At 48.3% G+C, this 26,625-nt stretch overlaps 1 protein-coding gene across 31 annotated transcripts in view; it reads right to left on the bottom strand.

Annotated features, from left to right (window-relative positions):
- TCF7L2 (transcription factor 7 like 2) overlaps positions 1-26,625 on the bottom strand; it is a 199,263-nt gene that overhangs the window by 66,131 nt on the left and 106,507 nt on the right. For 12 of the 31 annotated variants that reach the window (XM_046027536.1, XM_046027527.1, XM_046027534.1 and 9 more), the window contains one exon: positions 7,245-7,388. The exons of 17 other annotated variants lie outside the window; for them this stretch is intronic. In XM_046027536.1, coding sequence (XP_045883492.1) covers positions 7,245-7,388 — 144 coding nt within the window. The remainder of the gene's footprint in view (positions 1-7,244; positions 7,389-26,625) is intronic. 2 more of the 31 variants (XM_046027528.1, XM_046027552.1) reach the window with 1 other exon arrangement.

Below are 26,625 nucleotides of genomic sequence, written 5' to 3'. Positions count from 1 at the left end.
TCAAATAAATAAAAATTCTTTAAAAAAAAAAAAAACTGTTAGAAAGAGAAAATATATTTACAGTACTTGTACTGGGTTTATCCAAAAAATCCACAGAGAAGTGGACCCATGTTGTTCAAGGGTCAACTCTGTGTGTGTGTGTGTGTGTGTGTGTGTGTGTGTGTGTGTGTGTTGTGTGTATTTTTTTTAATCCTACATCTCAAAAGAAACCTGGTCCCCACATCTAAAACCAGGGGCACAAAAGCACACACAGTAAGTGCAAAACTGAAAAACATGGTTGCAGGTGACCCAGCCAAGCAAAACGGCAATGAGGAAAGCTATCTGCCCCATCCCTTTGGGGATCTGATCTGAGTCCATTCTGCTGTCCAAAGCAGGACGGGGCCCAGGAGAAAGGAGGGTCCCATTCCCTTGAGAAGTGAACCTATCTGTGCATGCTGAGAGCCACAGGCCCAGAACTGCCCCACTTCCCTTAGGAACTGCGTGCGTTCCCGAAGCTGATGCCACAAGCTGTCACCTCTCTGCCCAGCTCCACCAATCTTTCTCATGTGTTCGTGAGAAAGCGGGAACAGGAAAGAAACATCCAGGAGACAGTTGTGAACAACCAACAAGCTGGATGTCTCTCTGGATGGTTATGAGTTTCCTCCACTTTCTGGTAGAGGGGCGCCTCGTTTCCCAGGCAGAGGGGACTGCTCACTGGTCACCCTGACTACCGGGTAACCACCGGGCCCGCCAGAAACCCGGCGTGGGGAGCCAGGCTCAGCAGCAGTGATGGAGAGCTCTCCTGATCTCTGTGTCCCCAGCCCCATAGCTCATGTGCAACCCCACATCCTCTCCTGCCAACTCTGTTTTCCTAAGCAGCGAGAGGCCACCCCCGGGGCACGGGGCTGCATCGCAGGGGTTCCGGCAAAGCTTGGCAGACACAGTGAGTGCTGGGACCGGGACATAAATCCAGTAGAGGCAGCGTGCCCCCTTCTGTCACCCCAGTTCCCTCCGACCTCCCTTGCCTCTCACCTTCTTTCTCTGGTGACTTTAGCTCCTTCCTCCATTGGAAGGAACTGACTTTCCAAACCAAAAACTTTCACTCTGAGCACACACAGTCCTCTTACTTGGACCTGCCCAGAAAAAAATGGTTCTCTCCTGCTGCACGTATGCTCGTGCGGGGCGTGGGGGCGTTTGGCCCCAGACATGTGCGTGTGCACACAGATAAGCACACATGCCCCAGGAGGTTTCTAACTAAGAGTCAAACACTCTGTGGCTGTACAAAGGCCACCTCCTTCCTCGTTTGCAGCTCAAGTAGAGGGGCCAGCGACTGACTGGAAGTCCGCTGTGGAAACGACAGCCAGCACTCGCGCGTGTCCCCGTGAAGGATGCTACGCCACGTCCGTCACCTTTTCCCCTAAATCAAACAAAAAATGACAAGCTGTCCACTACTGCATTTTTAAACACAAACAGCCTTGAAAGGGGACTTCTAGAGATATGATGGACAAAGTTGGAAATGTGAGAAATAAAGGACAGAAGATGATTTAGTTCTTAGTATTGCCTCTTGCTAAACCAGCAGCTTCGGACACAAGAAGTACGTTCTGAATAAGGACTGGCCTGAGAAGGAAGGATTAAAACTTGGATCTCCTACTTTGCTCACCTGACAGTAACTGCCCTAATAAAAATGAGAAAACGTAGCTCCAGAGTCTGGGCTGAACATTGGTTCCTGTTCTCAGATTCCAAACATCTACCTCCACGGCATCATTAAAGACACCAACAACAGGAAAGAACTCGAGGAAACAGAGATATCACGACACACAGACAGACACACAGACTGATGTGACAGGTAATGTCACAACCATTAGTGGAAAGTACCCACTCCCTCTTCTCAAGTACTGACCAAGTCATTTGATCAGGGGAACCTATAAGGAATGAAAAAAAAAAACTTCGGGCTAATTAAAACCCTTCCTGGACACAGGTTAGCCTATGAAAAGGTGATCTGTCACTTCACAGAATTACAAAAGGGGAGGGTCCACAACAATAAACTGTGTGGGTGATAACATGTCACGCATCAAAAGTCAAGTCTTCTCTATTAATGACCTTTGTCACACAGGACGCCAAGAAAACATGTGACTCACAAAGAATGGGGAAAAGGGAGGTCGTCACAAAGATAAGAGCCGTGATAGAGCCTGTGGCGCCTGGTGGACGTCAGGTGGCCCGAGAGGCATGGCCACAGGGCAGGGAACACCTGCACCTCCCACAGCGGTGAGCTCCTTGCCCGCCTCCAAGCACTCGGCTGCCCTGGACTTCCAACTCCATATACCAGCCTCACAGGGTGAGAGGAAAAGTATAAGAAGTGAAAGGAACAGTATTCACAGCATTCGGTCTGAGGAACGGCAAAGAACATGGGAAGAAGGGCCTAGAATGATCCTGTCCCTCTCTGGGCCTATCTCCCTGGGCAAGGTGGGTCCAAGCTGCGTCAATCACGTAGGAGACAGGCTACATCATGATACACCGGGAATGTGATCTCCCTGAGGCCTTAGAAATTCCAAGTGGGGCCAGACAGGGTCCATTTCTACCACCGGGGCGGTTCACCGGCAGAGGAACTCCACGCAGTCACTGGACCGGGAAGGATTCTACAAGGAAGCTTTGCAAGGAAAGAAGACGAGAAAGGAGGAATAACAATATGGATGGGTCGCTAGCGGGACTGAGAGTGAATTTGGCCAGGGGCGTGAACTTGCTGGTCGGCTCGAACAGGATGGTCCAGGGCTGTAGCACAAAGCTTGGGTCCTGTACAAAATACACACCATGAGGGCAGTACGGACTGGCGACATTTTGCCTTCGTCGGTTTTAACTCACATCTGCTCCCCACAACTGCACTGCAACAGGGGAATTTCACAGTCTGTCGGCACTGGGGCGATGACTAAGCCTACTGAGGGATCCCCACATCCAGAATGGGCAACCTTCAGATGTTTCACAGAGACTCTTCATGGCAAACATAGGAAGGCATTTCCATCACGAGAGATGGAAAATAAACAGAAAACTACTGCATACGATATGAGAGAAGTCTGCCTATGATTTTTAAAACACATCTCTTAAAAGACGGGAAGGAAGTCTGTCACAATATTAACCCTGCGGGGTGCCTGGGAGGCTCAGGGTGTCGGTTGGGTGTCGGCCATCGGCTCAGGTTATGATCCCGGGGTCCTAGGATCGAGTCCCGTGCTGGGCTCCGTGCTCAGCAGGGAGTTTGCTTCTCCCTCTCCCTCTGCTCTTCCCCCTACTCGTGCTCTTACACACTCTGTCTCTCTCGAATGAATAAACAAAAAAACCTTTAAAAAAAAAAAAAAAGCTAACTTTGCCTTTGAGAGGTACTTTTACTGTTTTCTCATTGCTTCTCTATGTAATCGGGAGTAGGAGGACAAACATTCTAGCTTAACAGAACGCAAAGTTGCAATGCAGAGCGTTATAAAGCAAATACTTCTCTTTTAATGCACTTTGTTGTGTAAATCCAGATTTTCCATACATAACATGTATTGAAAACTAGAGTGCCAAGGAAATGAAGCAATATCTATACTTGTTTCAATGACTAACAAGCAAAAATAAAACTTCAGCTGTGATGCCATGCTTTTTAGAAATCAGACATGTAATAAGCCACAGATTTATAGGATGTGGTCTAATAAACCTAAGTAAAGTTTCATTTCCTCCTCACCAAAGTGGTTCACTCCCTGTCTGTGCAACCAGCTTTTTGCAAAGTTAGCAGATGTCTCTTTTTTCCTTAAACATGTAAGTTGAGAGATTAATAAGCACCAACAAGAATAATGTGCCTGCTGAATACACACACACACACGCTCACTCACTCCTATATCCCTAAATATGAAATGAAATGGGCTCAATGCTGGCAAAACGGTAGGTCACCCACAACACCCAAAGGGACAGAGCCTGCCATCTTGCTAATCCCCAGCCACTGATGGGGGGGCGGTGGTTAGAACCCCTAGAAAGGGGGAAGCAAGGAATGAGGGAAGGAGTCAAAGAACTTTTCAAAAGACTGCTTGCAAGCATTTCTGTGAAAATGGTATTAACTCAGCAATTACAGGGAAAAACACTCTCTCTTATCTGAATGCACTTGTGCCACGGGTCACACCCTATTATTGTCACTATTAAACATGTTAATAGCCCCAATGTAATGACTTTGTGTGGCTAGCTTTAAAATGCACATGAATAGCTAACTAGAAAAAAGTGACTCATGCCTGCCCAGGTGGATATTGACTTTCTTAGTCATATTTACTCAATTGGTCTACTGACCTTAACTCCCTGGAGGAAAGGGCCGAAGTGACAGAATCCAGCCGGCTTGCAAGGATAGACAGGGTGGGACAATGAAAGTTGAATCCAGCTGGGGTAGAAGGTGTCCTGAATGCCATACTGGTAAAGCAGAAACTTGACCTTCTATGTCCTGAATCAATATTTTTTTTTTTAAGATTTTATTTATTTATTTGACAGAGAGAGACCACAAGCAGGCAGAGAGGCAGGCAGAGAGAGAGAGAGGAGAAAGCAGGCTCCTTGCCAAGCAGAGAGCCCGATGCGGGACTCGATCCCAGGACCCTGAGATCATGACCTGAGCCGAAGGCAGAGGCTTAGCCTACTGAGCCACCCAGGTGCCCTCTATGTCCTGAATCAAAAGCTTCCTCCCAGTCTTTGAGAAGGCAGGGTGTTGAGCAGGACCCCACACACCTTCTTTAGCAAGTGGAGGATGGTTAGTACGGAAGGCAAGTGGTTAGTATGGAAGGCTCTGACCCATGGGCTGCTGCCATGGTCCTCAGGAACAGATTTATGGCTACACCCCTGTGCTGTGTGAGCCCAAGCACTTGCTACACCTCCCTGTGGCTCCCTTGCAAAATGGGATCACAGCATCCCCCTCCTCGGTTTGGGGTCGGGTTGTGAAGAGTTACTATGAGCCAAATCCTTCCAGAAGCGCCTGGCTCACTGTGTGAAAATCTCACTCTGTGTGAAATCTCACTCTGATGGGCATTTCCAGGCATCCTGGGAGGTGCCTCCCCACCCTCAGAAGCAGGCTGGGCAGCTCTTCCATTCTCGTCCCCTTTTACAGACACTGGGAGCGAATCAGGGAGGAGTGAAGCCCCTTTCCAACAGACGCGACAAACGTGAACTCAATCCTACTTCTGACTCCAATCTCGTGTGGTTTCCACGATGCTACCCAGAGCCACGTCTCACATATCCATGCTGCGGATCAGGGTTTTCCCTGTCCCACCATAATTCCTGAAGCAGAAAGTACTACACGTGGTACATCACTAACTATTCCGTGGAAACGTCTACAGCTAAAGCAAGCTGTATAACCGCGCTACCCAAGCAGTGGCTGGCCCATCACACAGACACACTCTCCGTGTGGGATTCCCCAGGAATCCTGCTGTGTGCTCGTGCCGGACACCCGCTCGTCTGGCCAAGCCCCGCTCTGTACCATTTGCCTCACTGTATGCTCACAGCAGCCCACATGTGATTCCCCTTCGCCAGCAGGGAAACCGAGGCACAGAGCAGCTGGGTACCTTGCCCAAGTTCCTACAGCCCATGAGCAGTGTCTGTGTGTCTGGCCTAATCACAGGTCTAGAAACTTAGACCCAATCCTGGAAGCAGGGCATGCTGTGCTTCCCCCGAAGATTTTTCCATGTCCTGAAGGCAAAGCTGAGAAGTGAACAGAGTCACCGGCGTCAAGGATCTAAGTGGCGCCTGCGGATCTTGGGTTATAAGGAAGAAACCCGGTCTTCCTGTTTTATTTTCCTCATACTCAGAATGGGTGCCTGGTTCTCCTTTATCTACCTCATAACTCTGACCAAAGATTAATGAGTTACCATTTGCTGGGCCCCGGCAGAGGGAGAGCTGTGTGTGGCACGGCCTTATCACCCATGGTCCGAAGAACAGCTAGCTACACTTGTTGCAAGCTGGACCAGGGGGCAGGCAGCTCCTGAGAAAAGGCTTCTCTCGGGCCATGGCTGCTGCACAGAAGAAGGCTTCCCTGGCCCGTCACACCCAGACCCATCAAAGGACACGGGCTTTCTGCATTCACGGGCTCCAGGAAATCTGAGTGCAGGCACCATCACGGGAGGAAGAAGGGGGGTTTCCAAAGAGACCAGAAACATCTTCAGTTTTATTTGCATCTGGCTGAAGAAGGGGCCACAACATAGGAAGATTTTCTCAAGACACCAACACACGAAGTCATTGACCAGAATTCAGACACGGTGTAGTGTGCAGAAGCATCCTTGGGGTCACATCAAGTAAGAAGAAAATACAAAACGACTGGCAGGTCCAATTCCAATTCTGTGAAATATTTCTGGAGTTTAGACACAGGAATGATGAGAAAGAAACGCATCCCGATATTAAGCCCTAAAGCCCAACAGAGCACATAGTGGGTACACTACAAATGTTTTCGAAAGGCGGAAGTCTCACTAATTTGGCTCTTAAATATTCATTTTTTTCTTTAAAAAAAAAAAGCTAGCATTAATACTAAATCATCTGCCATTTAAGTCTAAAGAGTTCCTTCAAAATTTTTTTTATCTGTGTTGACTTTTGCTTTTCTGAGAACGAAAGCATGTTCTACACAGTCTTTATTCTCCGGGACTGCTAATTTGAAGAGAACTGTCACTCCCAAGCATGGAGCAATGTGGGGTATTGACATCGTACTGAATTATTTAAAGGAAATTAACAATGCCTCCTGTCCTTGGACAGCCACGTCTGTGAGAAAAGCCATTCACAGCTGCCTCAGGAAGGTGCCACTGCAGAGGACTGAGCATTTCTCAGCACCCCGAAGTCTCCAAGAGAAACTGTAAGTTCTAAGTAACTAAGAACAAAGGCAAAATTGAGGTAATAACTTCTATTTCCCCCTGGGAGCTGTGTGAAAGGTCCCAGGAAATCAGTTCCTGGGGGTCAAGTTTAATAGGATGACATACTGTTCATCCTTCTCACAGAAGCTACCCAAGACACTGGACCACGTGTGGGCTTTCCAGGGAGCCGGGCACCTGGGGATCACAGGGGCACCACCCTCCACCCTCTCCTCATAAACCAGCATTCTTATGGCGATGATAAACCTATTAGTGATCACAACACCCAGACATCATGGCACCCGACACGACAGCTACCTGACAGGAATTCAGGGGCCAGGGCGCATGGGCCCTGCCCTAGCGCGAGGGAAACTTTGGATGGGTGGTTTCGTTTCAGAGCTAGCTCATCTCATACCGTCATTCTGCTCCGAGACCTACCTCCAAACACCAGGGCTCCCCAACCTTGTGTAAGGAGTGGCTCCTTTTCATGTCCCTGAAGACTTGAGTGCTGACAGTGAAGTCTGGGGGGGGGTAGACGTGCTGACAGTCATGTCCCTGAGTGCAGCAAGGGAGGGGGCGCTGCTGCCAGGAAGAAAGGGGAACAGAGTGAGGCTTGGGAGGGAGGGGGACGCAGTCACCAAGGCATTCATGGCCCCCAGCCTGACTTTCCTCCCTGACTCCCCGCTTCTCTACAAACTCCAAGCAAGGAGGACGATGAATTCCAATGTGACCCCAGGACACTTCCACCTCCCTGCCTTCCAGCTCGGGGGGCCCCCTCTAGCAACATCTTAAACACAGTCTCCTCTATGCAGTGTTTCTGCTGCATCCCTGCCCGCTGTCCCCACCTCTGCCCATCCGCCCCACCCCCCCCCCGGCAGACTCAGCCGTTGATGGCTCTGAGCCTCCAGCGAGTCAGCTGGCCGGCATTCCCTCTCTCTCTCTCTCAACTTACCTTACCAAATCTTCTATGAATTTAAGCCCTGTGATACTGCTGGTATTTCTACCCTACAAAAATGCATTCACATATGGTTCAACCCAATTCTAGAGCTATTTGGGGACCTGTCTAGTCACCTTCCCCTCCACAGGACCACCATTTTTCAGAGAGGTGACTACACTTCCATCCTGGGACCCCTGGGAAACATCTGGCTGCAAACACCTCGAGCATGCGAGCAGCAGGAGCCGTACTGGATTCCAGCACAGCTGGGGCTTGAGCACGCCCACGGCTTCGGTTCACTGCCTGCCTCCCCTGCTCGGGGCTTTCGACGGGAACGTGCGTGTTGTTTCGCGGCTCCTCACAACCACCCTGTGAGGTAGGTATGTGCCCATTTTACAGAGGAGGAAACTGACTCAGAGACGTTAAGGAGCATGCCCAAGGTCACACAGCGAGTAAATGGCAGACGGGGAAGATGGACCAGGTCTCAGTCAACTCACGGTGCTGCTGTGTAGACTCGGTTGCCCGTCCAGATGTTGACTACTGCACTACCATTAGGATAGAGAATTTAGGGGCATAAAGAGAGACCTGGGGGGCGCCTGGGTGGCTCAGTGGATTAAGCCGCTGCCTTCGGCTCAGGTCATGATCTCAGGGTCCTGGGATCGAGCCCCGCATCGGGCTCTCTGCTCTGCAGGGAGCCTGCTTCCTCCTCTCTCTCTGCCTGCCTCTCTGCCTACTTGTGATCTCTCTCTGTCAAATAAATAAATAAAAAAAAAAATCTTTAAAAAAAAAAAAAAAAAAAAAAAGAGACCTGGGATCCAAGAGGGGCTATTTCACAACAAAGAAATATCATTCTAATTGTCTTTTAGAAAGGAAAATGTCTGTGTCCTTTGTATGGATGTATGACTTCTTTACTCTAGTTTTTAAAGGGTTTATATGAGGAAAAAAATGCCATGAATAAATTCTTCACCCTTTTTAAATCCCAAATAACAGAACTCGGGATTAAGAATATGAGATGGAGCACAAAACCCAATTATCTCGTGTTCTGCTATTCACCCAAGAGCAGCAAAATGAGCATAGTGGGTGCTAAAGACTCTGGGAGAGAGGAAATCGATGGGAATAAAGGACAAATCCTACAAAACAGCAACCACATTTCCAGAACAATCTACACGGTTAATATGGTAACGGTTCATATGGTTACCATATTACCTGGTCCTCCCATGGTGAGGGGTGATGGGGGTATCAGGGTGGTGTTCAAACGCCACCTGAACTCCCAAAGTGGGAAGGGGCCATGTGGCCAGCAAACTGAGGCTACCCCAGGGCCCTAGTTGGCTGCAGCTGTCCCTGTCTGGACTTGGAAAGCCACCATTGCTGGAAGCTGGAGGTCTGCCCCCAGAAAGGGCAGCCCAAGCCCTCAGAGGAATCCCTGGTTGCCCATGGCTAGAGGTCTCTGTTCTCCGTCTGGCAAACAGAACCTCCCACTCTGCATTTCTCCACAGCGCTCACTTGTAAACAGGAATGTGAGTCATTAAGCAAGCAGAAGTCCATTTTCAAGATCAGCCCAGCTTTACAACTAAGGTAATCCTATTCTGCCTTGTCACAGTGGTGACTCACCTTACTCTCTCCCACCAGAGGTGACATAGTTTAAACTTCCAGTTGTTCCTGGAAGGAACCCAGCAATACGGGGGTTTAAGTCCGTCTATTTGCTTTGTTTTTTAACACAGTGCTGAGAGCAAATAGGCAAGGCTCCCAAGGGCAAGAGCCCCAGAGGAGAAGAAATGTATCTAAGGTTACCAGAGACCACAGCATCTTTATTATCTTCCCATGGCCTCTCCTCGGGGTCTATACTCCCAGAGGGGCCTGTGGCTTGTGAGGACAAGAAGCGCGCGCACCCCCCGCCCCGCCCCAATCTAAGATCCAGATAGAGGAATCTCAGAGCCAAATCTGCACGTCACTTCAACCAATTGTGTAGGAGCTCCCAGTTTTGAGATGTGTGAGATTACCCTTATCCTCATCTCCTCTTTTGGGCCTACCCTCCTTTTCTTTTTTTCTTTCTTCTCATTTCTTTAAACATCCATTTCCAATCTTTGTGCATAATGTGAAGTCCTCTAAGCCACCTCAAAGTGTGGAGGGTAAAAAATGTCTTCTAAACAAATTCAAATGTATCTGCAAATATGAAATAATTTTGCAATGGGAAAGAATTGTAGCAGAGTCTCGCCTAATAAATACAAAACTCTCCAACGGATCTTAAAGATTGGAAAGCAGACATCCACTGAGTTTCCTGCTCAACATCCATTCATGCTTTTTCTGGTAGTAGTACGTTGAATCATTTAGGGGGTACCACTGAACCCTCAAGCCATGTAGTTTATGTGGAATGGACCCCTCAGTCCAACTGTACTCAGCGTATTACATCCCCTGACCACAACCACTGGTTCAGAATTATGGGGGAAGAGAAGATCTCTCTGGACTTCAACCTGCTTTCATGAGGAGACATCAACCCAGGGCCAAGGAGAGAAAACAGTGTCCTGGTAAATGGGCCCCTGGATCCAGCCATGCCTGATGCAGGTCACCTGTGCAATTTTAGCCAATACACTCATTTTGCTTGGGCCAATTTGGGTTGGGTTTGAGGAGAAAGAGAGAGAGGCGTCCTGACTGGAGTAGGCTAGTCACCTAAGCCAGGCTGACCTCAATAACTGTCCATCCACGAATCAAGAGGTAATGTGGAAAGAACTAGAGACACTCCAGGAAAAGTAAATGAAGGCCTCATAGTTTCATGCTCCTGGCACAATGAGGGGGTTGTTATAAGACAGTATTTTGGAGTAGGCACCTGGTACTTTTTGAAAGAAGAATGACTGTGGCTTGTGGCCACTGTCTCAGACAGGGAGAGGGACCCTGAGCAACATCTGCAGGAACTGTCATTCGGTCCTCCTGCTCCTCTAGCGCCGCCGACACCACTGGCCACACTGACCAACTTTAAGATGTGGTCTCCAGAAGGCAGGAGACACAAACACTTAGCAGCACCAAATCTGCCTCGTAGCCTTCTCCGGATACACCGCCTGTTTGTGACAGAGGACTTGGAGAGAGGCATTTCGCCTGGGGAAGGCGAAGGTCTGAAGCCGAGGCAGGTCTGGAGAGAAAGCGGACTGAGCGCGTGGTGGGTGTCATCCTCCCCGGTGACTCAGCACCTGATGACACAGTGTGCTGACCGGTTCTGGGCACAGCCACACGGATCAAGAAGCAAGATGTGTCCCCAAAAACGTTGTGGCAATATTTGTGTACTCTACTATTTTGTTTCTTTCTGAGCTTAGAGCCCCCTTCAGCAAGTGGCTGGGCAGTATTCAAATATTAAATGCGGTAGAATGGAACCCCATGGGCCAGAAAGTACAATTTGCTTCATGCAGGAAAAATAAAAGAAAGGAGTATAGAAGGAGGAGCTGAAAGCATTGAAGAAACAAAAACCCTAAAAAACACTAAAGGCTCCAGAGACAAAGACAGTGTATGAAATAATGTTATTCAAACCCAATTTGGCCAAGAGCTATTGGCTGTCGGGAGAATTCTGAGCCTACCTCTAGACGGAAAGAAAAAGAAGTTTCCAATTTTGTCTCAGAAAAAAGTTTGATGTGAAGAGAAAAAAAAAAAAGGTTGGTGTGATGGTTAATTTTATGCGTTGACCTGACTGTGCCACAGGGTGCCCAGATATTTGGTCAAACGGTATTCCGAGTATTTCTGTATTTTTGGACAAGTTCAACATTGAAACTGACAGACAAGCGGTGCCTGGGTGGCTCAGGCATCTGACTCTTGATCTCGGCTCAGGTCATGATCTCAGGGTGGTGGGATTGAGCCCCATATCAGGCTCCATTCTGAGTGTGGATGGAGCCTGCTTGAGATTCTCTCTCTCTCCCCTTCTCTCTCAGCCCCTCCCACTTCTTCTCTATAACAAAACAAAAACAAACAAACAAAAAAAACAAACAAACCCTGGGCAGACTTGATAAAACTGATGCCTTCTCATGTGGGTGGGCCTCCCCCAACCCGTTGAAGGCTGATCCTCCCCCCAAAAGGAGAGACAACTCCTGCCGGCCAGCTGCCTTCGAGTGGAGCACTGGTTTTCCTATGCCTTCAGACTCAAACTGCAATGTTGGCTCTTCCAGGGTCTTCAAGCCTGGCAGTCTTTGGACATGAACTCCACCATCAGCTCTCTTGGCTCCCAGGCCTTCAAATGCAGACTGAACTACATCACAAGCTCTCTCATATCTCTAGCTTGCCTCCTGCAGATCTTGGGACTTGCCTGTCTTCAACATGGTGTGAGCCAATTTCTCACAATAAATCTCATTACAAACTCACACACACACAAACACACCATTGGTTCTGTTTCTCTAGGAAACCCTAATACATTTGGGTTATGTTTTTTATGTGTTCTCTCCCCCAAGCAAGAAGGAAAGGATTATTTGGGGGATCTCCAAAAGAAATGAGAATTGTGAAAATGGGTCTTATAAATCACGTAATCAAATTCTTTATCATTTTTATTTTAAATCTCTAGGTCTAGACATAAAAGGACCTAGCCAGGATTACACAGAAAAGAAGAAAGAAAAACCCAGACTTTAAAAATGAGGAGTTCAGGGTTTTATGTATAACACGGAAGAATTTTATTTTGAAACTACAACATCTTTGGAGGAATTAGAAATCCATTTGAGGGGGCGCCTGGGTGGCTCAGTGGATTAAGCCGCTGCCTTCGGCTCAGGTCATGATCTCAGGGTCCTGGGATCGAGCCCCACATATCGGGCTCTCTGCTTGGCAGGGAGCCTGCTTCCCCCTCTCTCTCTGCCTGCCTCTCTGCCTACTTGTGATTTCTCTCTCTGTCAAATAAATAAAATCTTTAAAAAAAAAAAATCCATTTGAGGGGCACCTGGGTGGCTCAGTTGGTTAAGCATATGCCTTTGGCTCAGGTTATGATCTCAGGGTCCAGGGATCGAGTCCCACATCGGGCTCTCTGCTCAGTGGGAAGTCTGCTTTTCCCTCTCCCTCTGCCCCTCCCTCTGCTAGTGTTCTCTCTCTCTCTCTCTCTCTCTCCCTTCATCCCTCTCTCTCTCAAATAAGTAAATAAAATCTTTAATTTAAAAAAAAAGAGAAATCCATTTGAGAAAAAGGCACTGGTAAGAGCCATTCCACTAAAGAAGCCAATGAGTAAAATGATGAATTTTTAGTTGCTAAGAGGGTAAAATCTTCAGTCTCTTTATCATTTACTCACATATCACGTGCATACAAATAAGGACACTGGAAATCAAGCAATAGCGGCCACCCATCCGACCATCCAACCGAACAAGCGAAGCCCACAAACACATATGACGCCTTGGAAAGAGAGCTCAGGTCTGCACAGGTCGTGCTGTTCTAGCTTTAAGTGCCGTCAAGAATTCTCACCTCTGAAAGTGAGGTAACTTTGGTGGGAAATAATTACATTTAAAATGTGTAGTCAAACAACTTAACACAGATGCCAAGAAATGTAATCAGAGCTACCGACAAGCAACCATTTTTGTCATTAAAGGTAAAGCCAAATCAGGACACGATTGCAGACACCACCAGTGGAAAGCAACAGCTTTTCTTCATGACTATGTTTCAAAACTGGGAGCACGTGCAAGGGACAGAGTGTGGGAGTCTATGCGTCTCTGCGCGTGTGCAGGTATGCACACGCATGTAGAGGTAGGCGGGTGTCATCAAATATGGCAGACCGTGGCCTACAGTCGGGACTGGCAAGCAGCCAGCTCACGGACAGCAACTTCTTCTTCCTTGCCAGCACCCGTGTCCCCAAGCCACCCTGCTCAGAGCTGGTGGGAGGTAAAACATGATCCCATTCCTACATGCAAGGGATGCAGAAATGAAGTCTGCCTTGGCCCTCAAGGACCTCATCTTGGTGAGAAAGACCAGGATCCAAATGGAAGGCAAAACGGGAAGAGGAAGCCAATGGTAAGTCTATCCTTTCATGTGCCTTTTTTACAAAGCAAAGGTCACCTCCTCTCCAGTCTGGCACAGAGACAGATGTAGGACGTCAGAGTCTCTGCCATCTCCCACTAACTAGCTGTGCATCCCGTGTTGCCGAGGCTCAGTTCGTCGGGCCACTTGAGGGTGCCTTCTAAGGGCCCTGCCTGCCTCCAACATGCTCTAATTCTGCTGGGCGAGCAGAACGCAGAGGAGGGGAACTCACGGGGTCCTCAAATGGCTCTAAGTACAAATCCAGTGTGCCTCGACTTCTGGACATGGCCCTTATCTCCTATTTACTGAGGAAAGTGACACCCAAGGAGAAAAGACAACACATGCATGGTAAAGCTTTCTTTTACCAAAAGTACGGCCAAGAAAAATATTTTAGGGATAAGGTATCACCAATGGGGATTTGAACCATCAGTTCAAAAGATGCTTTCTGGCAAAAAAGAAATTTTGTCAATCTGTTTTGTTTTCTGGGGGAAAAAAAAATTACTAGATATGAGATATTGAGAGTCTGGAGATAAAACGTATTTCCTTCAATACAGTATCATAAACAACAAAGGAAAAGTAGGTATAAAATAGTTCCTTAAAGAATTTGGAATAAAGCGGGTGACTGGGTGGCTCAGTAGGTTAAGCATCTGACTTCAGCTCAGGTCGTGATCCCCTGGGTCCTGCGATGGAGCCCTGTGTCAGGCTCCCTGCTCAGTGGGGAGCCTGCTTCTCCCTCTCCTCTGCCTCTGCCCTGTCCCCCTGCTCATGCTCTCTCTCTCTTTCTCTAACAAATAAATAAAATCTTTAAAAAAAAAAAAAAAAAAGAGTTTGGGATAAAGTAATAAGAACTTACTTGGGTAATTTTGAGTAAGAGACATAATTTTACTTTTCAGCTGGTATTAACACTAAATCAGCTTTTTAAGTGAAGGTCTAGGCTTTACTGGGACAAAAGGTAAAATGTCAAATGGCTACCCTTAATATTGGGAAATCAGCCAAGACGCGCAAAAAACTGAATGAATTTCCAACAGACATCGCTGGAATGCCCAACGAAGTCCTTTCTGAGGCCATCCTCATTCCCTGGATACCCAGCCACTAGCAGAGCCCCGGTGTAGCTCTCCCATTTGCCTCCTCCGTCAGTGAGGAGGTTCCATGATGACCTCAGCACGTGGAAAGTGAAGCTTCTCCCTGTAGCCACCCTCCATCTCTGTTACTTGCCTAGGATCTAAGAGTCCCTGCCTTCACAGTGCAACCTCTCCAGACAGGCAAAATGCCAGTGAGCTCAAGAAAAACCATGCTCAGCAATTCCTTGAGAGCTGATTCCCAAGTGCTGACCTACACTACAAGACTATCTACCATACCCAGAAGTCAATGGTATGGAAGAACTGGAGGCAGAAGCCTGGTCCCAGGAGCACGGGCTGCAGAAAGCAGTGTGAATCCAGCTAATGGAGGGTGGGGGATACAGGGCCTTTAATGAGATTCCTGCTAAAGTGAAGTTCCTTGTCCCAGACTGCCCTTGGGAAGGAATTGCAGGTCCCCATTATGTCACCAGGGACCAGGAGCAGCCCCGTGCAGAATCGAGGAGGCAGGAGGAAGAGAGGAGCTGAATGGGACTTGTACTGTCTGCTAGTTGATCGTCTCCTTCAAAGCCAATGTATCTTCTACAGAGACAAGCAGCCAAAATGGGACTGAGTGTGGCCGTTAATGACAACACCGGGCTGGGTGTGCCTGGGGACCCAGTTCCTACTTGGGAAACTGGGAGTGCTTCGCTCTGAAAGAGAAAGCAGTGTTGATAAACAGCACCTTCCTTCCCTATCTGTGGAGACCAAATGTTTTAAAATGCAAATAACAGGTTTCTGGAACAACCCTGGACTCTCTCCTGGAAACATTTTCATAATTCACATCTTGTTAGCCACAGGAGCCCCAATTACACTTCTTCTTCTCTCATCCCCACTAGCCAATTATTAGCATTAGATCCCATACTATTTTCTGCTAATATGTTTCCTGACAACATCAAACTCCGGAGGGTCCTCTTGGTGTGGTAACAGAGTCACTGTGCAGACAAGGGCAGATTTCGGAGAAAATGGTATTTAAACCTCCTCGGTGTTTATGAAAGCGCTACCCTAATTACACAAAAACTAATAGGGAATTGAAATAGAGAAAAGTTCTCTCCCAACATTATGAAAGAAGGCATCCCACTGGCAGGATATAAGGATACAAATATTCCAAAGCAATGGATTCCCACAGGCAGGACCAACCCATGACACCATGTCATCCAGAACGGGAAGGTAAGCAAGAATTTGGGGGATGGTTCACCAGTTCCATTCACCAACACCCCTGGTTCCAAAATAACATCGCCCCCTTTCGGTCATCCCCAGAAAGAATCAAGCTGTTGCCAATCAGATTACTTGAGCGGTATACTGCCAGTGGGCCCACGCCTGGGCTGTGGTGATGTGGCAGGAGGTAGCCTTGCTTTCCTCGAGGTGGGCCCTGCCTCAGTCAGATGCTTTGTGAGTAAAAGTCAGGGTAAAAGAGTCTTGAGAGGGGCGCCTGAGTGGCTCAGTGGGTTAAAGCCTCTGCCTTCGGCTCAGGTCATGATCCCAGGGTCCTGGGATCGAGTCCCGCATCGGGCTCTCTGCTCAGCAGGGAGTCTGCTCTCCTTCCTCTCTCTCTGCCTGCCTCTTTGCCTACTTGTGATCTCTTGTCTTTCAAAAAAATAAATAAAATCTTTAAAAAAAATGTTTTTAAAAAGAGTCTTGAGAGAGGAAAAGTAAATCCTAAATTTGTGTGTACCTGCGTGTGTATATAGCAACAGAGAAAGCACACACATGAACTGGAGGAGTCAACCCATCTTATTCCCATTTCTTCCCACCACTAAACGGACGGGCCCACCTGCTAACACCGGAGCCCAGAATAACGAGCACATACATGTTCCCACCTAGGCGTCTCCGAGAGAACAATTACTTCTCACGGTTCTCTCAAACACCATTAAAGTTTCCCTGCTTAAAGTGAAATTCATCTTCCTATGACTCACACATGCAGCCAATAAAGAAGATTAAAAAAAATTCAGGTTTTCCTTGAAAAGTTTCTCCTCCGAGTACTTAGGGATAGTAATCCCTCGGGTAGTGGAGACTAGCGAGGGGGAGCGATTAGGAGGCAGCAGACCCAGGCCGGGTCTACCCTGACCAGAGAAACTCCACCCTCGGCCACACCAACCCCAGGGCCAACTGCAGCCAGTGTTGCGAATCCGCAGCAAGTGTATTTCCCTACTTCCAGAGTATAAACATACCTGGGGCTCTAAATATTTACCACAGGTAAAACCAACAACCAAGACAGTAACAAGCAAACCACACACACATACGCCCCCCCCCCCCCAAAGGTTCCCCAGGCTGGAAATAACCTCATCTGATCACAATCTTCTGGATGCCATTTGAGGGATGAGGGATGAGCACCAGAGGAGAAAATGAGGACAGAGGAGATAGTCCCGCTATCAGGGACAGGCCTGAGTCACTGGAGATACCGTCACAGAAAAAGTCACCAGCAACACAGTTATTACCTTTACACGTGAAAAGCCTTGTGTTTCAGGGAGAAGAGGAACCCTACAGTCATCTTTAACCAATATTTGGTTCCAGGAAGAATCTGCTGAGGTTAGTGTTTGTTCTAAAATGAAGACCACTCATAGACTTGGAAATCTTTGCCCCAGAAGACTGTTTACCATAACAGCACTTAACGTCCAATGAGAGCGAAGGGATCATTTTGAAAATTAAAGCACAAGGTCTAGCTTGTGTTTTGAAGATTCTGGAGCTTACCATCAGCTGACAGATCAACAAAACGGGGTCCATCCGTATGATGCAATAGGACTGGACTCTAAGACAGTAAGAGAATACTGATGGGTGCCCCAACCCGGATGAACCTTGAGAATATGACGCTTAGTGAAAGCAGCCAGTCACCAAGGGCCACGTCGGGCTCAATTCCCAACATATGAAATGCCCGGAAGAGGCGAATCCACGAAGACAGAGAACAGATGAAGGGATAGCAGATGCACTGGGGGAAACGGGGAGTGTTAACAGGTGTGGAGTTTCTTTTCTTTCTTTTTTTTTTTTTTTTTTAAGATTTTATTTTATTTATTTGACAGACAGAGATCACAAGTAGGCAGAGAGGCAGACAGAAAGAGAGGGAAGGAAGCAGACTCCCCGCCGAGCAGGGAGCCCCATGCGGGGCTCCATCCCAGGACCCTGGGATCATGACCTGAGTCAAAGGCAGAGGCTTTAACCCACTGAGCCACCCAGGCACCCCGTGGTGTGGAGTTTCTTTGAGGGATGATAAAAATGTCCTAAAATTAATTGTGGTTAAGGTTGCAAAACTGTAAATACACAAAAAAACAAAACAAAAATTAAATCGTTCACTTCAAATGGGTGAACTACATGGTATGTGAGTAAACTTATTTTTTTGATGTTTCAATTGGCACAATTGCCATTATCTTATCTCTAATAACTGCTTTTTCTTTGAATTCTGAGCATACTTCATTTGAAAAGAATACACAACTCTGAGAAACAGGCAGGATATGAATTATTATTCCCATTTTACAGGAGGCAGAGGTCCAGAGAGCTTCTATTTTCTATTTTCCACTGGCTAGCTAGGGCACAGGGAGGAGAGTAAAGTGGGGGCAGGGGGTCATGGGCCTTGTCATCCCCCAAATCAGGGAAGGATTGACAACAGCTCTTGCCAGACGTCTAGAAATGTACATGGCTCGGTCATACATACATGCTCCTAAACAAAAGACATTTGAAAACGGCACTTGGATTACTGGAATGCAATTCTCAACAGCATGAAATTCAGGTTAAACAATTTAGCTCAAAAAGCAGGGGAGGGGGAAGAGTCATCTCTTGAGCTGATATCCGGTGGGGTGAAAACACACCCAATTAGATGTGGCCACATAATTTTCACATCAAACATCCTGTGCTCCCAAAGGCAACTAATGGCACAGCTTGCTGCGGATTTTCCCAAGTTCTCAGGAGCAGTGACAGCCCTCTTCAACAAAGCCATTTAACATAACAGAAGGTTAAAGTGGGAGCCACAAACACTTGCTTTTCTTAATTTACACCTCTCATTTACTTCCCCAGAAATGTCATGGAGGAGTCATGAAATCCATGATGTACTGTCAAGAGAGGACTCCTTTTACGAACACGATTTAGAAAGCAAAACGCGAATTCTAGAAGGTAATCTGGACCTATACCTTTAAAAATAAGCAAGCAAGCAAACACACACACACAACTGGTAGTATTCCAGGAGAAGCAAGATGATCTGCTTTGGATCTCTCACTTCAAAAAGAAAAACAAAAGATGATTAGAAGAGTAGAAGACTGGGGTTTTACGATCGGCGAACGTATGGACTTCACAAGATCTCTTCCTCCTCCCCACACAGGATCCAAACCCACCGCTGGACCACAGCACACAGAACATGGCCCACAGGGCTGCTCTGTGTCGCAGGCCTGTACGAAGGCTGAGAAGCCACTCATGCTCGAGTCGTGTTTATCTTTATTTTTTTATTCTTTTGAAGAATACGCTAGTAAACCACCAAGATGTTTTTTAAGTACATAAAGTAATGGGGGGAGGGAATATCTTAAAATATGCCTCTGCAAGTTGGTTTGCCACTCACTTTAACATCTTCTTTCCTATGCCTGTGACTGTTCTTTCGTTTCAGGAGGGACGACCGCTCGATAATCACTCAGGGTAAAGCTAATGCTTTACCTCCTCCATACCTCAGCACGACCGACAGCTGACCACTCTGGCAGTGGGCGCTGCCCTAGCAGCATCCCTACGACCTGCTAGATGACAGCAGCGTCCCCTGCCCCGCTGTGACAACCAAAACTGCAGCCAGACATCGTCAGATGTCTTGCGGGAAGCAGAATCGCCCCAGCTGAGAACCAATGAGTTACAGGTAACCAGCAGGAAAACATTCCCCTGGCATGGACTGATCCAGAGGCTCTCGCCCGAAAAATAGCCAGATCACTGTGGCAGGAACAGCAAAATCACCCAACCCTCATCCAAATCCCCAGACAACTATGGTGACGCAAACGTCCCCACGAGCGCCTCAGTGACTAGCGTGTAGCCTTCGGCGACATCCAAGGTCCTGGGAGCCCTACAACTCTTTTAATATGGTCCCTAATGTTGTCATTTACGAATGCAGGAAGTGACTAGGCGAGAGGTTAGCGCGCAGCTCAAGGCAAGGGGGAAAGGGTTCCAGTTACGTTCAGATCTCTTTAAAATCGCAGAACTTCGGGCTCTCTGCTTGGCGGGGAGCCTGCTTCCCTCTCACTCTCTCTGCCTGCCTCTCTGCCTACTTGTGGTCTCTCTCTGTCAGATAAATGGATAAAATCTTTAAAAAAAAAAAAAATCGCAGAACTTTGGTAATCGGCTGATCTATAATAAATAACCTAGTCCCTCAAAAAAATTCAAACTAATACCTTTGCAGAGTCGGGGTAGCCAGCTGGCAAAACAATGACATTTTTACTTCTGATCTGCTTAATGAAAGAATCCGACCTATAAAATAAACAATCTTATTTTATACGACTTTCAAATAGTGGAAGTAGTATAAACAATGAAGCCCAATTTATAAATCTGGAATGTTCTGCATAAAGCGAGTCAGAGTCTCCACGAGATCCGAGGTCACATCTGTGCTCAAGGAAGGGAAGTGCTAGCCTCACCATCCCCTGCTGACCAGCCACAGCAGCCCACCAGCAATGGCCCCAAGAGGGCACAGCAACACCAGATGCGGGGGGTATGAACCCCAGACCCATTGCGAGCCCCCGCTGCCGCCGGTCCAGAATAGAGGAAGGCGACGGCGCATCATCACGGCTGGGGCGTGCTCTGTCTTCTGGGCATGGTGCCAGCAGCTCCCGCCCGCAGTCACCCAGGCCACAGGGAAGGGCAGCAGTCTGGCTCAGTGACTCATGGCAAAGCCTACAGGTCGGGAGGCTCCAGAGAATGGAAACGGGGCCGGAAGCAGCTCGGAAGGGTAGAGTCGGGAACATCTTGTGACCCTTTAAATCCAGACACTTCTGTGATCACATCAAAACCTGGCTTTCAGGGTTGGCACAGGGATAACTCGACAGTTCTTTCTCTACAGATTCCAAGGGGAAAGCGAGCTTCTGCTCACTGTCAGAGTTCTAGCCTGGAAAGGCACCTGCTTAGAAGACAGACACACACACCCCCACCAAGTGGAGAGTGCAGGACCCTATTCCGCCCTGCACTGGGCTCGGCCCTATGGAAACACTGCCAGTCACCCACAACCGAGGGTCCACACCCACCGCTGGGGACATGAAGAGTGTGGTCACTCCCGCTCAGAGGCCAGGTTTATCACTCAGCACGTAACACCTGAATTTATTAAGAACCGTGGTCTCTTCACTATTCCCTAAGAGACCAGAAAGGTCTTGAACCCAGTGCCAATGCCCACATCATTACCATGACATCCGCAGGGAAACCCACACTGTTTCTTGTGGGTTTTTTCCACCCAAAAGGCAGCCAGGAAACAACACAGGGGAAGAGATCAGGTAAGAACCAAGCTACAAGCACCCACCGAGTCACAACCAATCAGATAAAAATTTCTCAGAGTTCACTGCCAGCTTGCGAAGCACGAACAACAGTCCTTTTACTTGACTAGTTTATAAGCAAGTGAGTGATCTGAAAAGCTCCTGGCCCACCTAGGAACACTCATTCTCCTTAGGAACCGTCCCTGAAGAAGGGGCACACTGACTCCACTTCCCCCAGCAACCACACAGCCCCAGGCCAGCCCCCCTGAGCCACATGAGCCCACTCATTTCGGGAGAGGTGACAGTCCTCCATGGATCTGTGCCAACGTGATCTGCCCAACAGGGTTTGCACCAACCCCGTGCTAGGCTGGCAGGGACAAACCTCCGAGGACGGACGACCGGCTCACAACCTGCACAGCTGTTTCGGGCTCGGCTCGGGTTAGTTCAGGCACCAGCAAGGTTTGGTATTGGGCCCAGTCTTCACCCAGAACAGAAAGGGTGAACGAGTCCCCCCGCCAAAGTGTAAACCACGAGAGAAAATCGGGAGGACGGCAGTGAGACTACACAGAGAAAATGAGGTTTCCCGAAACTTTCCTGGGGTCCCCCTTGGCACCCAAGGCCTCGGTTCCACAGCGGCATGTCTGCTCTAACACCAAAATAACAGGTCCTCCAGCTCCTCCTGCCCGGCAAACCCTCAAAGCAGGCTGTGACCACCCTCCACCCCCAGAATGCCAGGGAAACTCAGCCCCAGCCCTCCTCGGGCAGCACATAACCCTCTCCTTACACACACTGGGACCCCCAGGTATTAAAAGGAAGGAGTCTGTTCCATCCGGGTCCAGCTCTAACCCACCAGGCATGCCGCCACTCATCCCGGCATCGCGTCTGTACACAAAAGTTCACTGGGTGTTTCTATTGTCTGGCTGCTGGGGGCAAAGCAGGGTCCTGGAATTCCAGGAGACCAAGATGCCAAGAGGATCTCTTAGACATGCTTCCATCACCAGTTTCCCCATTTTACTAAGGGAATCACAGTCCAAAAGATCTCACACTGTAGGATTCTGCTTACATGGAACGCCCAGCACCGGCAAAGCCACAGAGACAGAATATACATTAGGAGCCAACTAGGAATGGAAGGAACTGGGGGACATGGCGAGTGAATGCTAACGGACATGGAGGTTCTGGGGAGGGAATAAGGGCTGCACAGCTCTAGGTATAATCACAACCGTGGAGCTGTATGCTCGAAACAGGTGAATTTTATGGTATGTGAACTATATCTCAATAAAGTATTGTAAAAAAAAAAGTTTCTTCGCCTGAGTTATAGCAAACATGGGCTTTCGTGATCCCCTGGTTGAGAGTCACCTTTTAGTACCATCTCGGGGACCACAAGTAAAGACCATCTGGAAGGTCCTTAGAACATGTCTGGGTAAGTTATTAAACTGCTTGAGACTCAGGCGCTTCATATGGGGGTCATAATGGTATTAACTCTAAAATGTCACAAAGATTCCATTAAAAGGGGCCTATGAGGAGCTTCGCACAGGGCCTGGGACATGGTAGGCCTCAACAGACCCCATGTCTCTGTCAGAGGAAGCCCCAGAGAGAAGGACCGGCAGCTACCTTTGCCTGAATCTTGTTGCTTTTTCCAGTATTCTTCCCTCACCTGCAATATATGACTTTGTCCAACTTAAAAATAATAAAAGCCGAAGGTTTGGGCACTCTAGGGAAGCTCTGTCTGCACTGGCGTGTCCTAAAAATACGCCACACAACCTCTCCTGCTGGGCTGTCCTGCCGGAAGGCCTTGCCCCTGGTCCGCGGAGGCCACAGCACCCCGGCGGAGAAAGACGCCCAGAATGACAATGGATTCTACCGAACAGGGTGGCCGTGGCCATGGCCATGACCAGCTCAGGGCGGGTTAGCCCTTATGGTCTCCTTTATAGCGGAAGAGAAAACATTCATGAAGAACATCCAGTGGATACCAAAGGGCTGAGAATTTCACACCACTCACTGGATACAAAATTCAATTACTAACTGATAACTTTTTTAAAAAGACAGATTCGCGCAAATTCCCCCAGACCTCCCTACACCAGCCAGTCATATGATCCATGGGAGCCGGCGTCTTCTTCCACAACGGCCCGCCTCTCCTGGCCTCACTGATTGATCCAGAAATAGCCCAGACCCAAGCCAGCCAATTAGAATCCTGCCCAGAACTTTTTCTCAGTAAATCTGGGGCAAGAAAGAGTCCCACCAACCTTCTGCTCAGGGTAAAAGCTCACAATACCACACTCCCTCCAAACTTGCCCACCTAAAAGTCACTATCAGAGAAAATGAAGACAAGGACACAGGGGGATGCCCTCACAGGTGTCTAATTACTCCATCAGAGGAGGGTTTTATTTTCGGTTTTAGAGAAAGGGAGGGAATTGCAGATGAAGTAAGTTTTCTTTTTTTATTTTTTTTTAAAGATTTTATTTATTTATTTGTCAGAAAGAGAGAGAGCACAAGCAGGAGGAGCGGCAGGCAGAGAGAGAGGAAGAAGCAGGCTCCCCTCGGAGCAAGGAGCCTAAAGCGGGGCTCGATCCCAGGACTCTGGGATCATGACCTCAGCTGAAGGCAGACGCTTTGCCAACTGAGCCACCCAGGTGCCCCTCTAGATTAAGTAAGTTTTCTACAACACATAGATGGTAAGGAATGGGGCCAAAAACTCTGACCTGTCTGGCTCCAAAATTCTGGTTAGGCCATTCCATGACAGTACACCACACCACGCCCCTGCTGCTACTCAAACTGTCTGCCACAGCGCACCTGGGCAGCCCGGTCAGTTAAGCATCTGACTCTCGGTTTCAGCTTAGGTCAGGACGTCAGTGTTGTGCAGCAGGGAGTCTGCTTAAGACCTTCTCTCCCGCTGCCCCTTACTCCCCTCCCTGTGTGTTTTCCTTCTCTGTAAAATAAATAAATAAATCTTTAAAAAACAGTAATAATAAAATAAAACCCTCTGCCCTGAACAAGACCCCGGAGCACTCACTGAGGCCCTTGGCTGGCCCTTAAGAGGTTTCCCAAGGTTGTGCCCACAATCTGCATGTCCACATTCAAACACATCAGCTGCCAACAGAAGGTGCCTTCTCCCAAGTCAGCACCAAAATAACTAAATGTGGACCCTCTGAGGCCTGTGTGAGTGTGTGTGTGACAACAGGCGTATGGGTATGGCTCCCCACTATGCCCCCACCACAACAGTTCTGTCCCTAAATGTGACAGAACACAGGGCTTCTACACTGCAGGTGCTAAAAGACAAGGGAGACACCACACCACGCGATCGCAGCAGAACTCATGCTCAGAACCCTGCGTGGGAATTGGCAGATGGATCTCTCCAACACAAAAAGCATTACCCGTGTGGCCTCAACCAGGACTGGACACAGCTGGTCTCGTCAGGAATCTCAACCAGGCTGACTCATCAGCCCTTGTGGAGCTCCACGGCAACAAGCAGATGTGAGGACAGGTGGAGGAGATGCCCTTGGTGAACATGCTAAGCTCCAACTGTATGCACAGTCTCTCAAGAAGCAGAAGATCGGATTGATCCACTTAATGAGGCATGTCCCGACTCCACTTCTGAATGATGCCCAAGTATTCAGGGCAGCTTGGACCGCCCCACCACACCCTCCTGGAAGGCTCCTTTGACTCGGACAAGCAGAAAGAAACGGCTTTCTGTTATAGACACACACCCCCTTCTGAGCTAGACACACAGCTCATACTGCCTTCCACACCCACTGTCCACTTCTAAGGGGGTCCACCCCACCCCGGGTTGCACTTTCTGCACCATGAGACAGTCCCTCCCTGCTAACTGGGCCGAAGGCAGCATCTTACCCAAGCCCAGCCAGCCAAGGCTGAACAGTGGTCAGTGATGTCAACAGGCAAAACCACACCATCCAAACAAGGGTGAGCGGGGCCAAATTCTTGTTCTTGGGTTTTTGTTTTCTGTTTTTGTTCATTTTTGTTTTGTTTTAATGGGAACTCAGGAAGAACTGGAAGCCAAAGGTAAAGTAAAGGGATACAAAGAAGGAATCTGTGAGGAGATGGAGAGGCTGTGGGAAAGCGTGCGGGTGCAGCAGAGCAGACCGAAGCAGACCCGCAAGGATAAGAGATGCAGCAAAGGCCTGAGTTGGGGGCCAGGCAGCTCTGCTGCTGGGATCCCTCCAATAGCCAGGGATCCCAAAGAGACCCCCTTTCTGAGCCTTCCAGAGCCAACCTCGAGCAACACCTGTTGGCTGTGAATTCTGTCCATGTCTCTGCAAGGCCCATGTCTCTGCCGAAGCAGAGTCTCTTTCCTGAGTCCCTGTGGAGCCTCGTAAAAACGCCACATGACTCAGAGTCATCGAACTGCATCCCCATATTCCCCAAGGCCCACCTCCCACCGCTTTCCCGGAGTCCTGGATCACTCACAAGGGTTTCCGGGTAGGAACCGTTCAGGTGGGCCAATCTTTCGCTAACTAAGTTAAGTCTCTGTCAGCTGTCAACAGCAAGCAAGAGCGTACATTAACCTTTTGTACCAAAAAAAAAAAAACAAAAACAAAAGACACAACATTGCATTTTACTCAGAGCATTACGCCCAAACTGGGAAGTTGGTCTAAGTTTCATCAGTTTTTTGTTTTTGTTTTTTCAAGAGAGTTAAAATAAATGGTCTCCCAGGACTATACCCCCTCAGCAGGTTTGATAAGGCACTTAAGATTTTTAAAAAATGATGACTTTCTGAAAGAGTTTAACTCAAATCCATGAAGTCATATTAAATGTCATGGAGGAAGACTTGTACACAGCTGAAGAGGTTTTTACGGTACCAGAGATTAAAGAAGAGAAGAACAAGGAGGAAAATCCTGGTTTTCCAAGATTATGAGGATCTGCCCATTTTATTTTCCACTTTCTGGTCACAGCAGAGGACGCAGATCATTGACTGTCCAAGTTGCCCAGCTATCGCAGACCAAGAAAAATCATAAATAACTACTACTTTTTTTTTTTAACCTGAGGTCAAACATGCCGAGCCTTGCCCACGCTCACACGGCAAGGGTCTGGCACAGGTAACACAAAGCCCAGGCTCCCTGGGTCTGAGCCCCGGGAACCACTCCTTGTGGCCCTGGCATTAAACTTTCAACACACTGAAAATTTCTGTGAAATCTAAACAGAATTACATCAAAAACCAAGCACCACTTCTTATGAAATCGAACAGAAAAATATGGTGCTTCTCAGAAGCTTCACAAGAGAGCCTTGGCAACAGAGAGAAATTGTAGCGGAGTATTTCTGGGGGGGGGGGGAAGAGGTACAAAGAAGTTTGCGGATAATAAAATCACTTCCAACCCAAACTGACCCACATTTGGAAGTCCAGATCCAATTAATCTGACATGAGTCAATTCTGTGCTGCAGCC

Source organism: Meles meles, chromosome 13, assembly GCF_922984935.1.
Source record: "Meles meles chromosome 13, mMelMel3.1 paternal haplotype, whole genome shotgun sequence".
NCBI lineage: Eukaryota > Metazoa > Chordata > Mammalia > Carnivora > Mustelidae > Meles > Meles meles.
The sequence above is the reverse complement of the archived record's forward strand: the minus strand, read 5'-3'. Positions and strand labels throughout refer to the sequence as shown.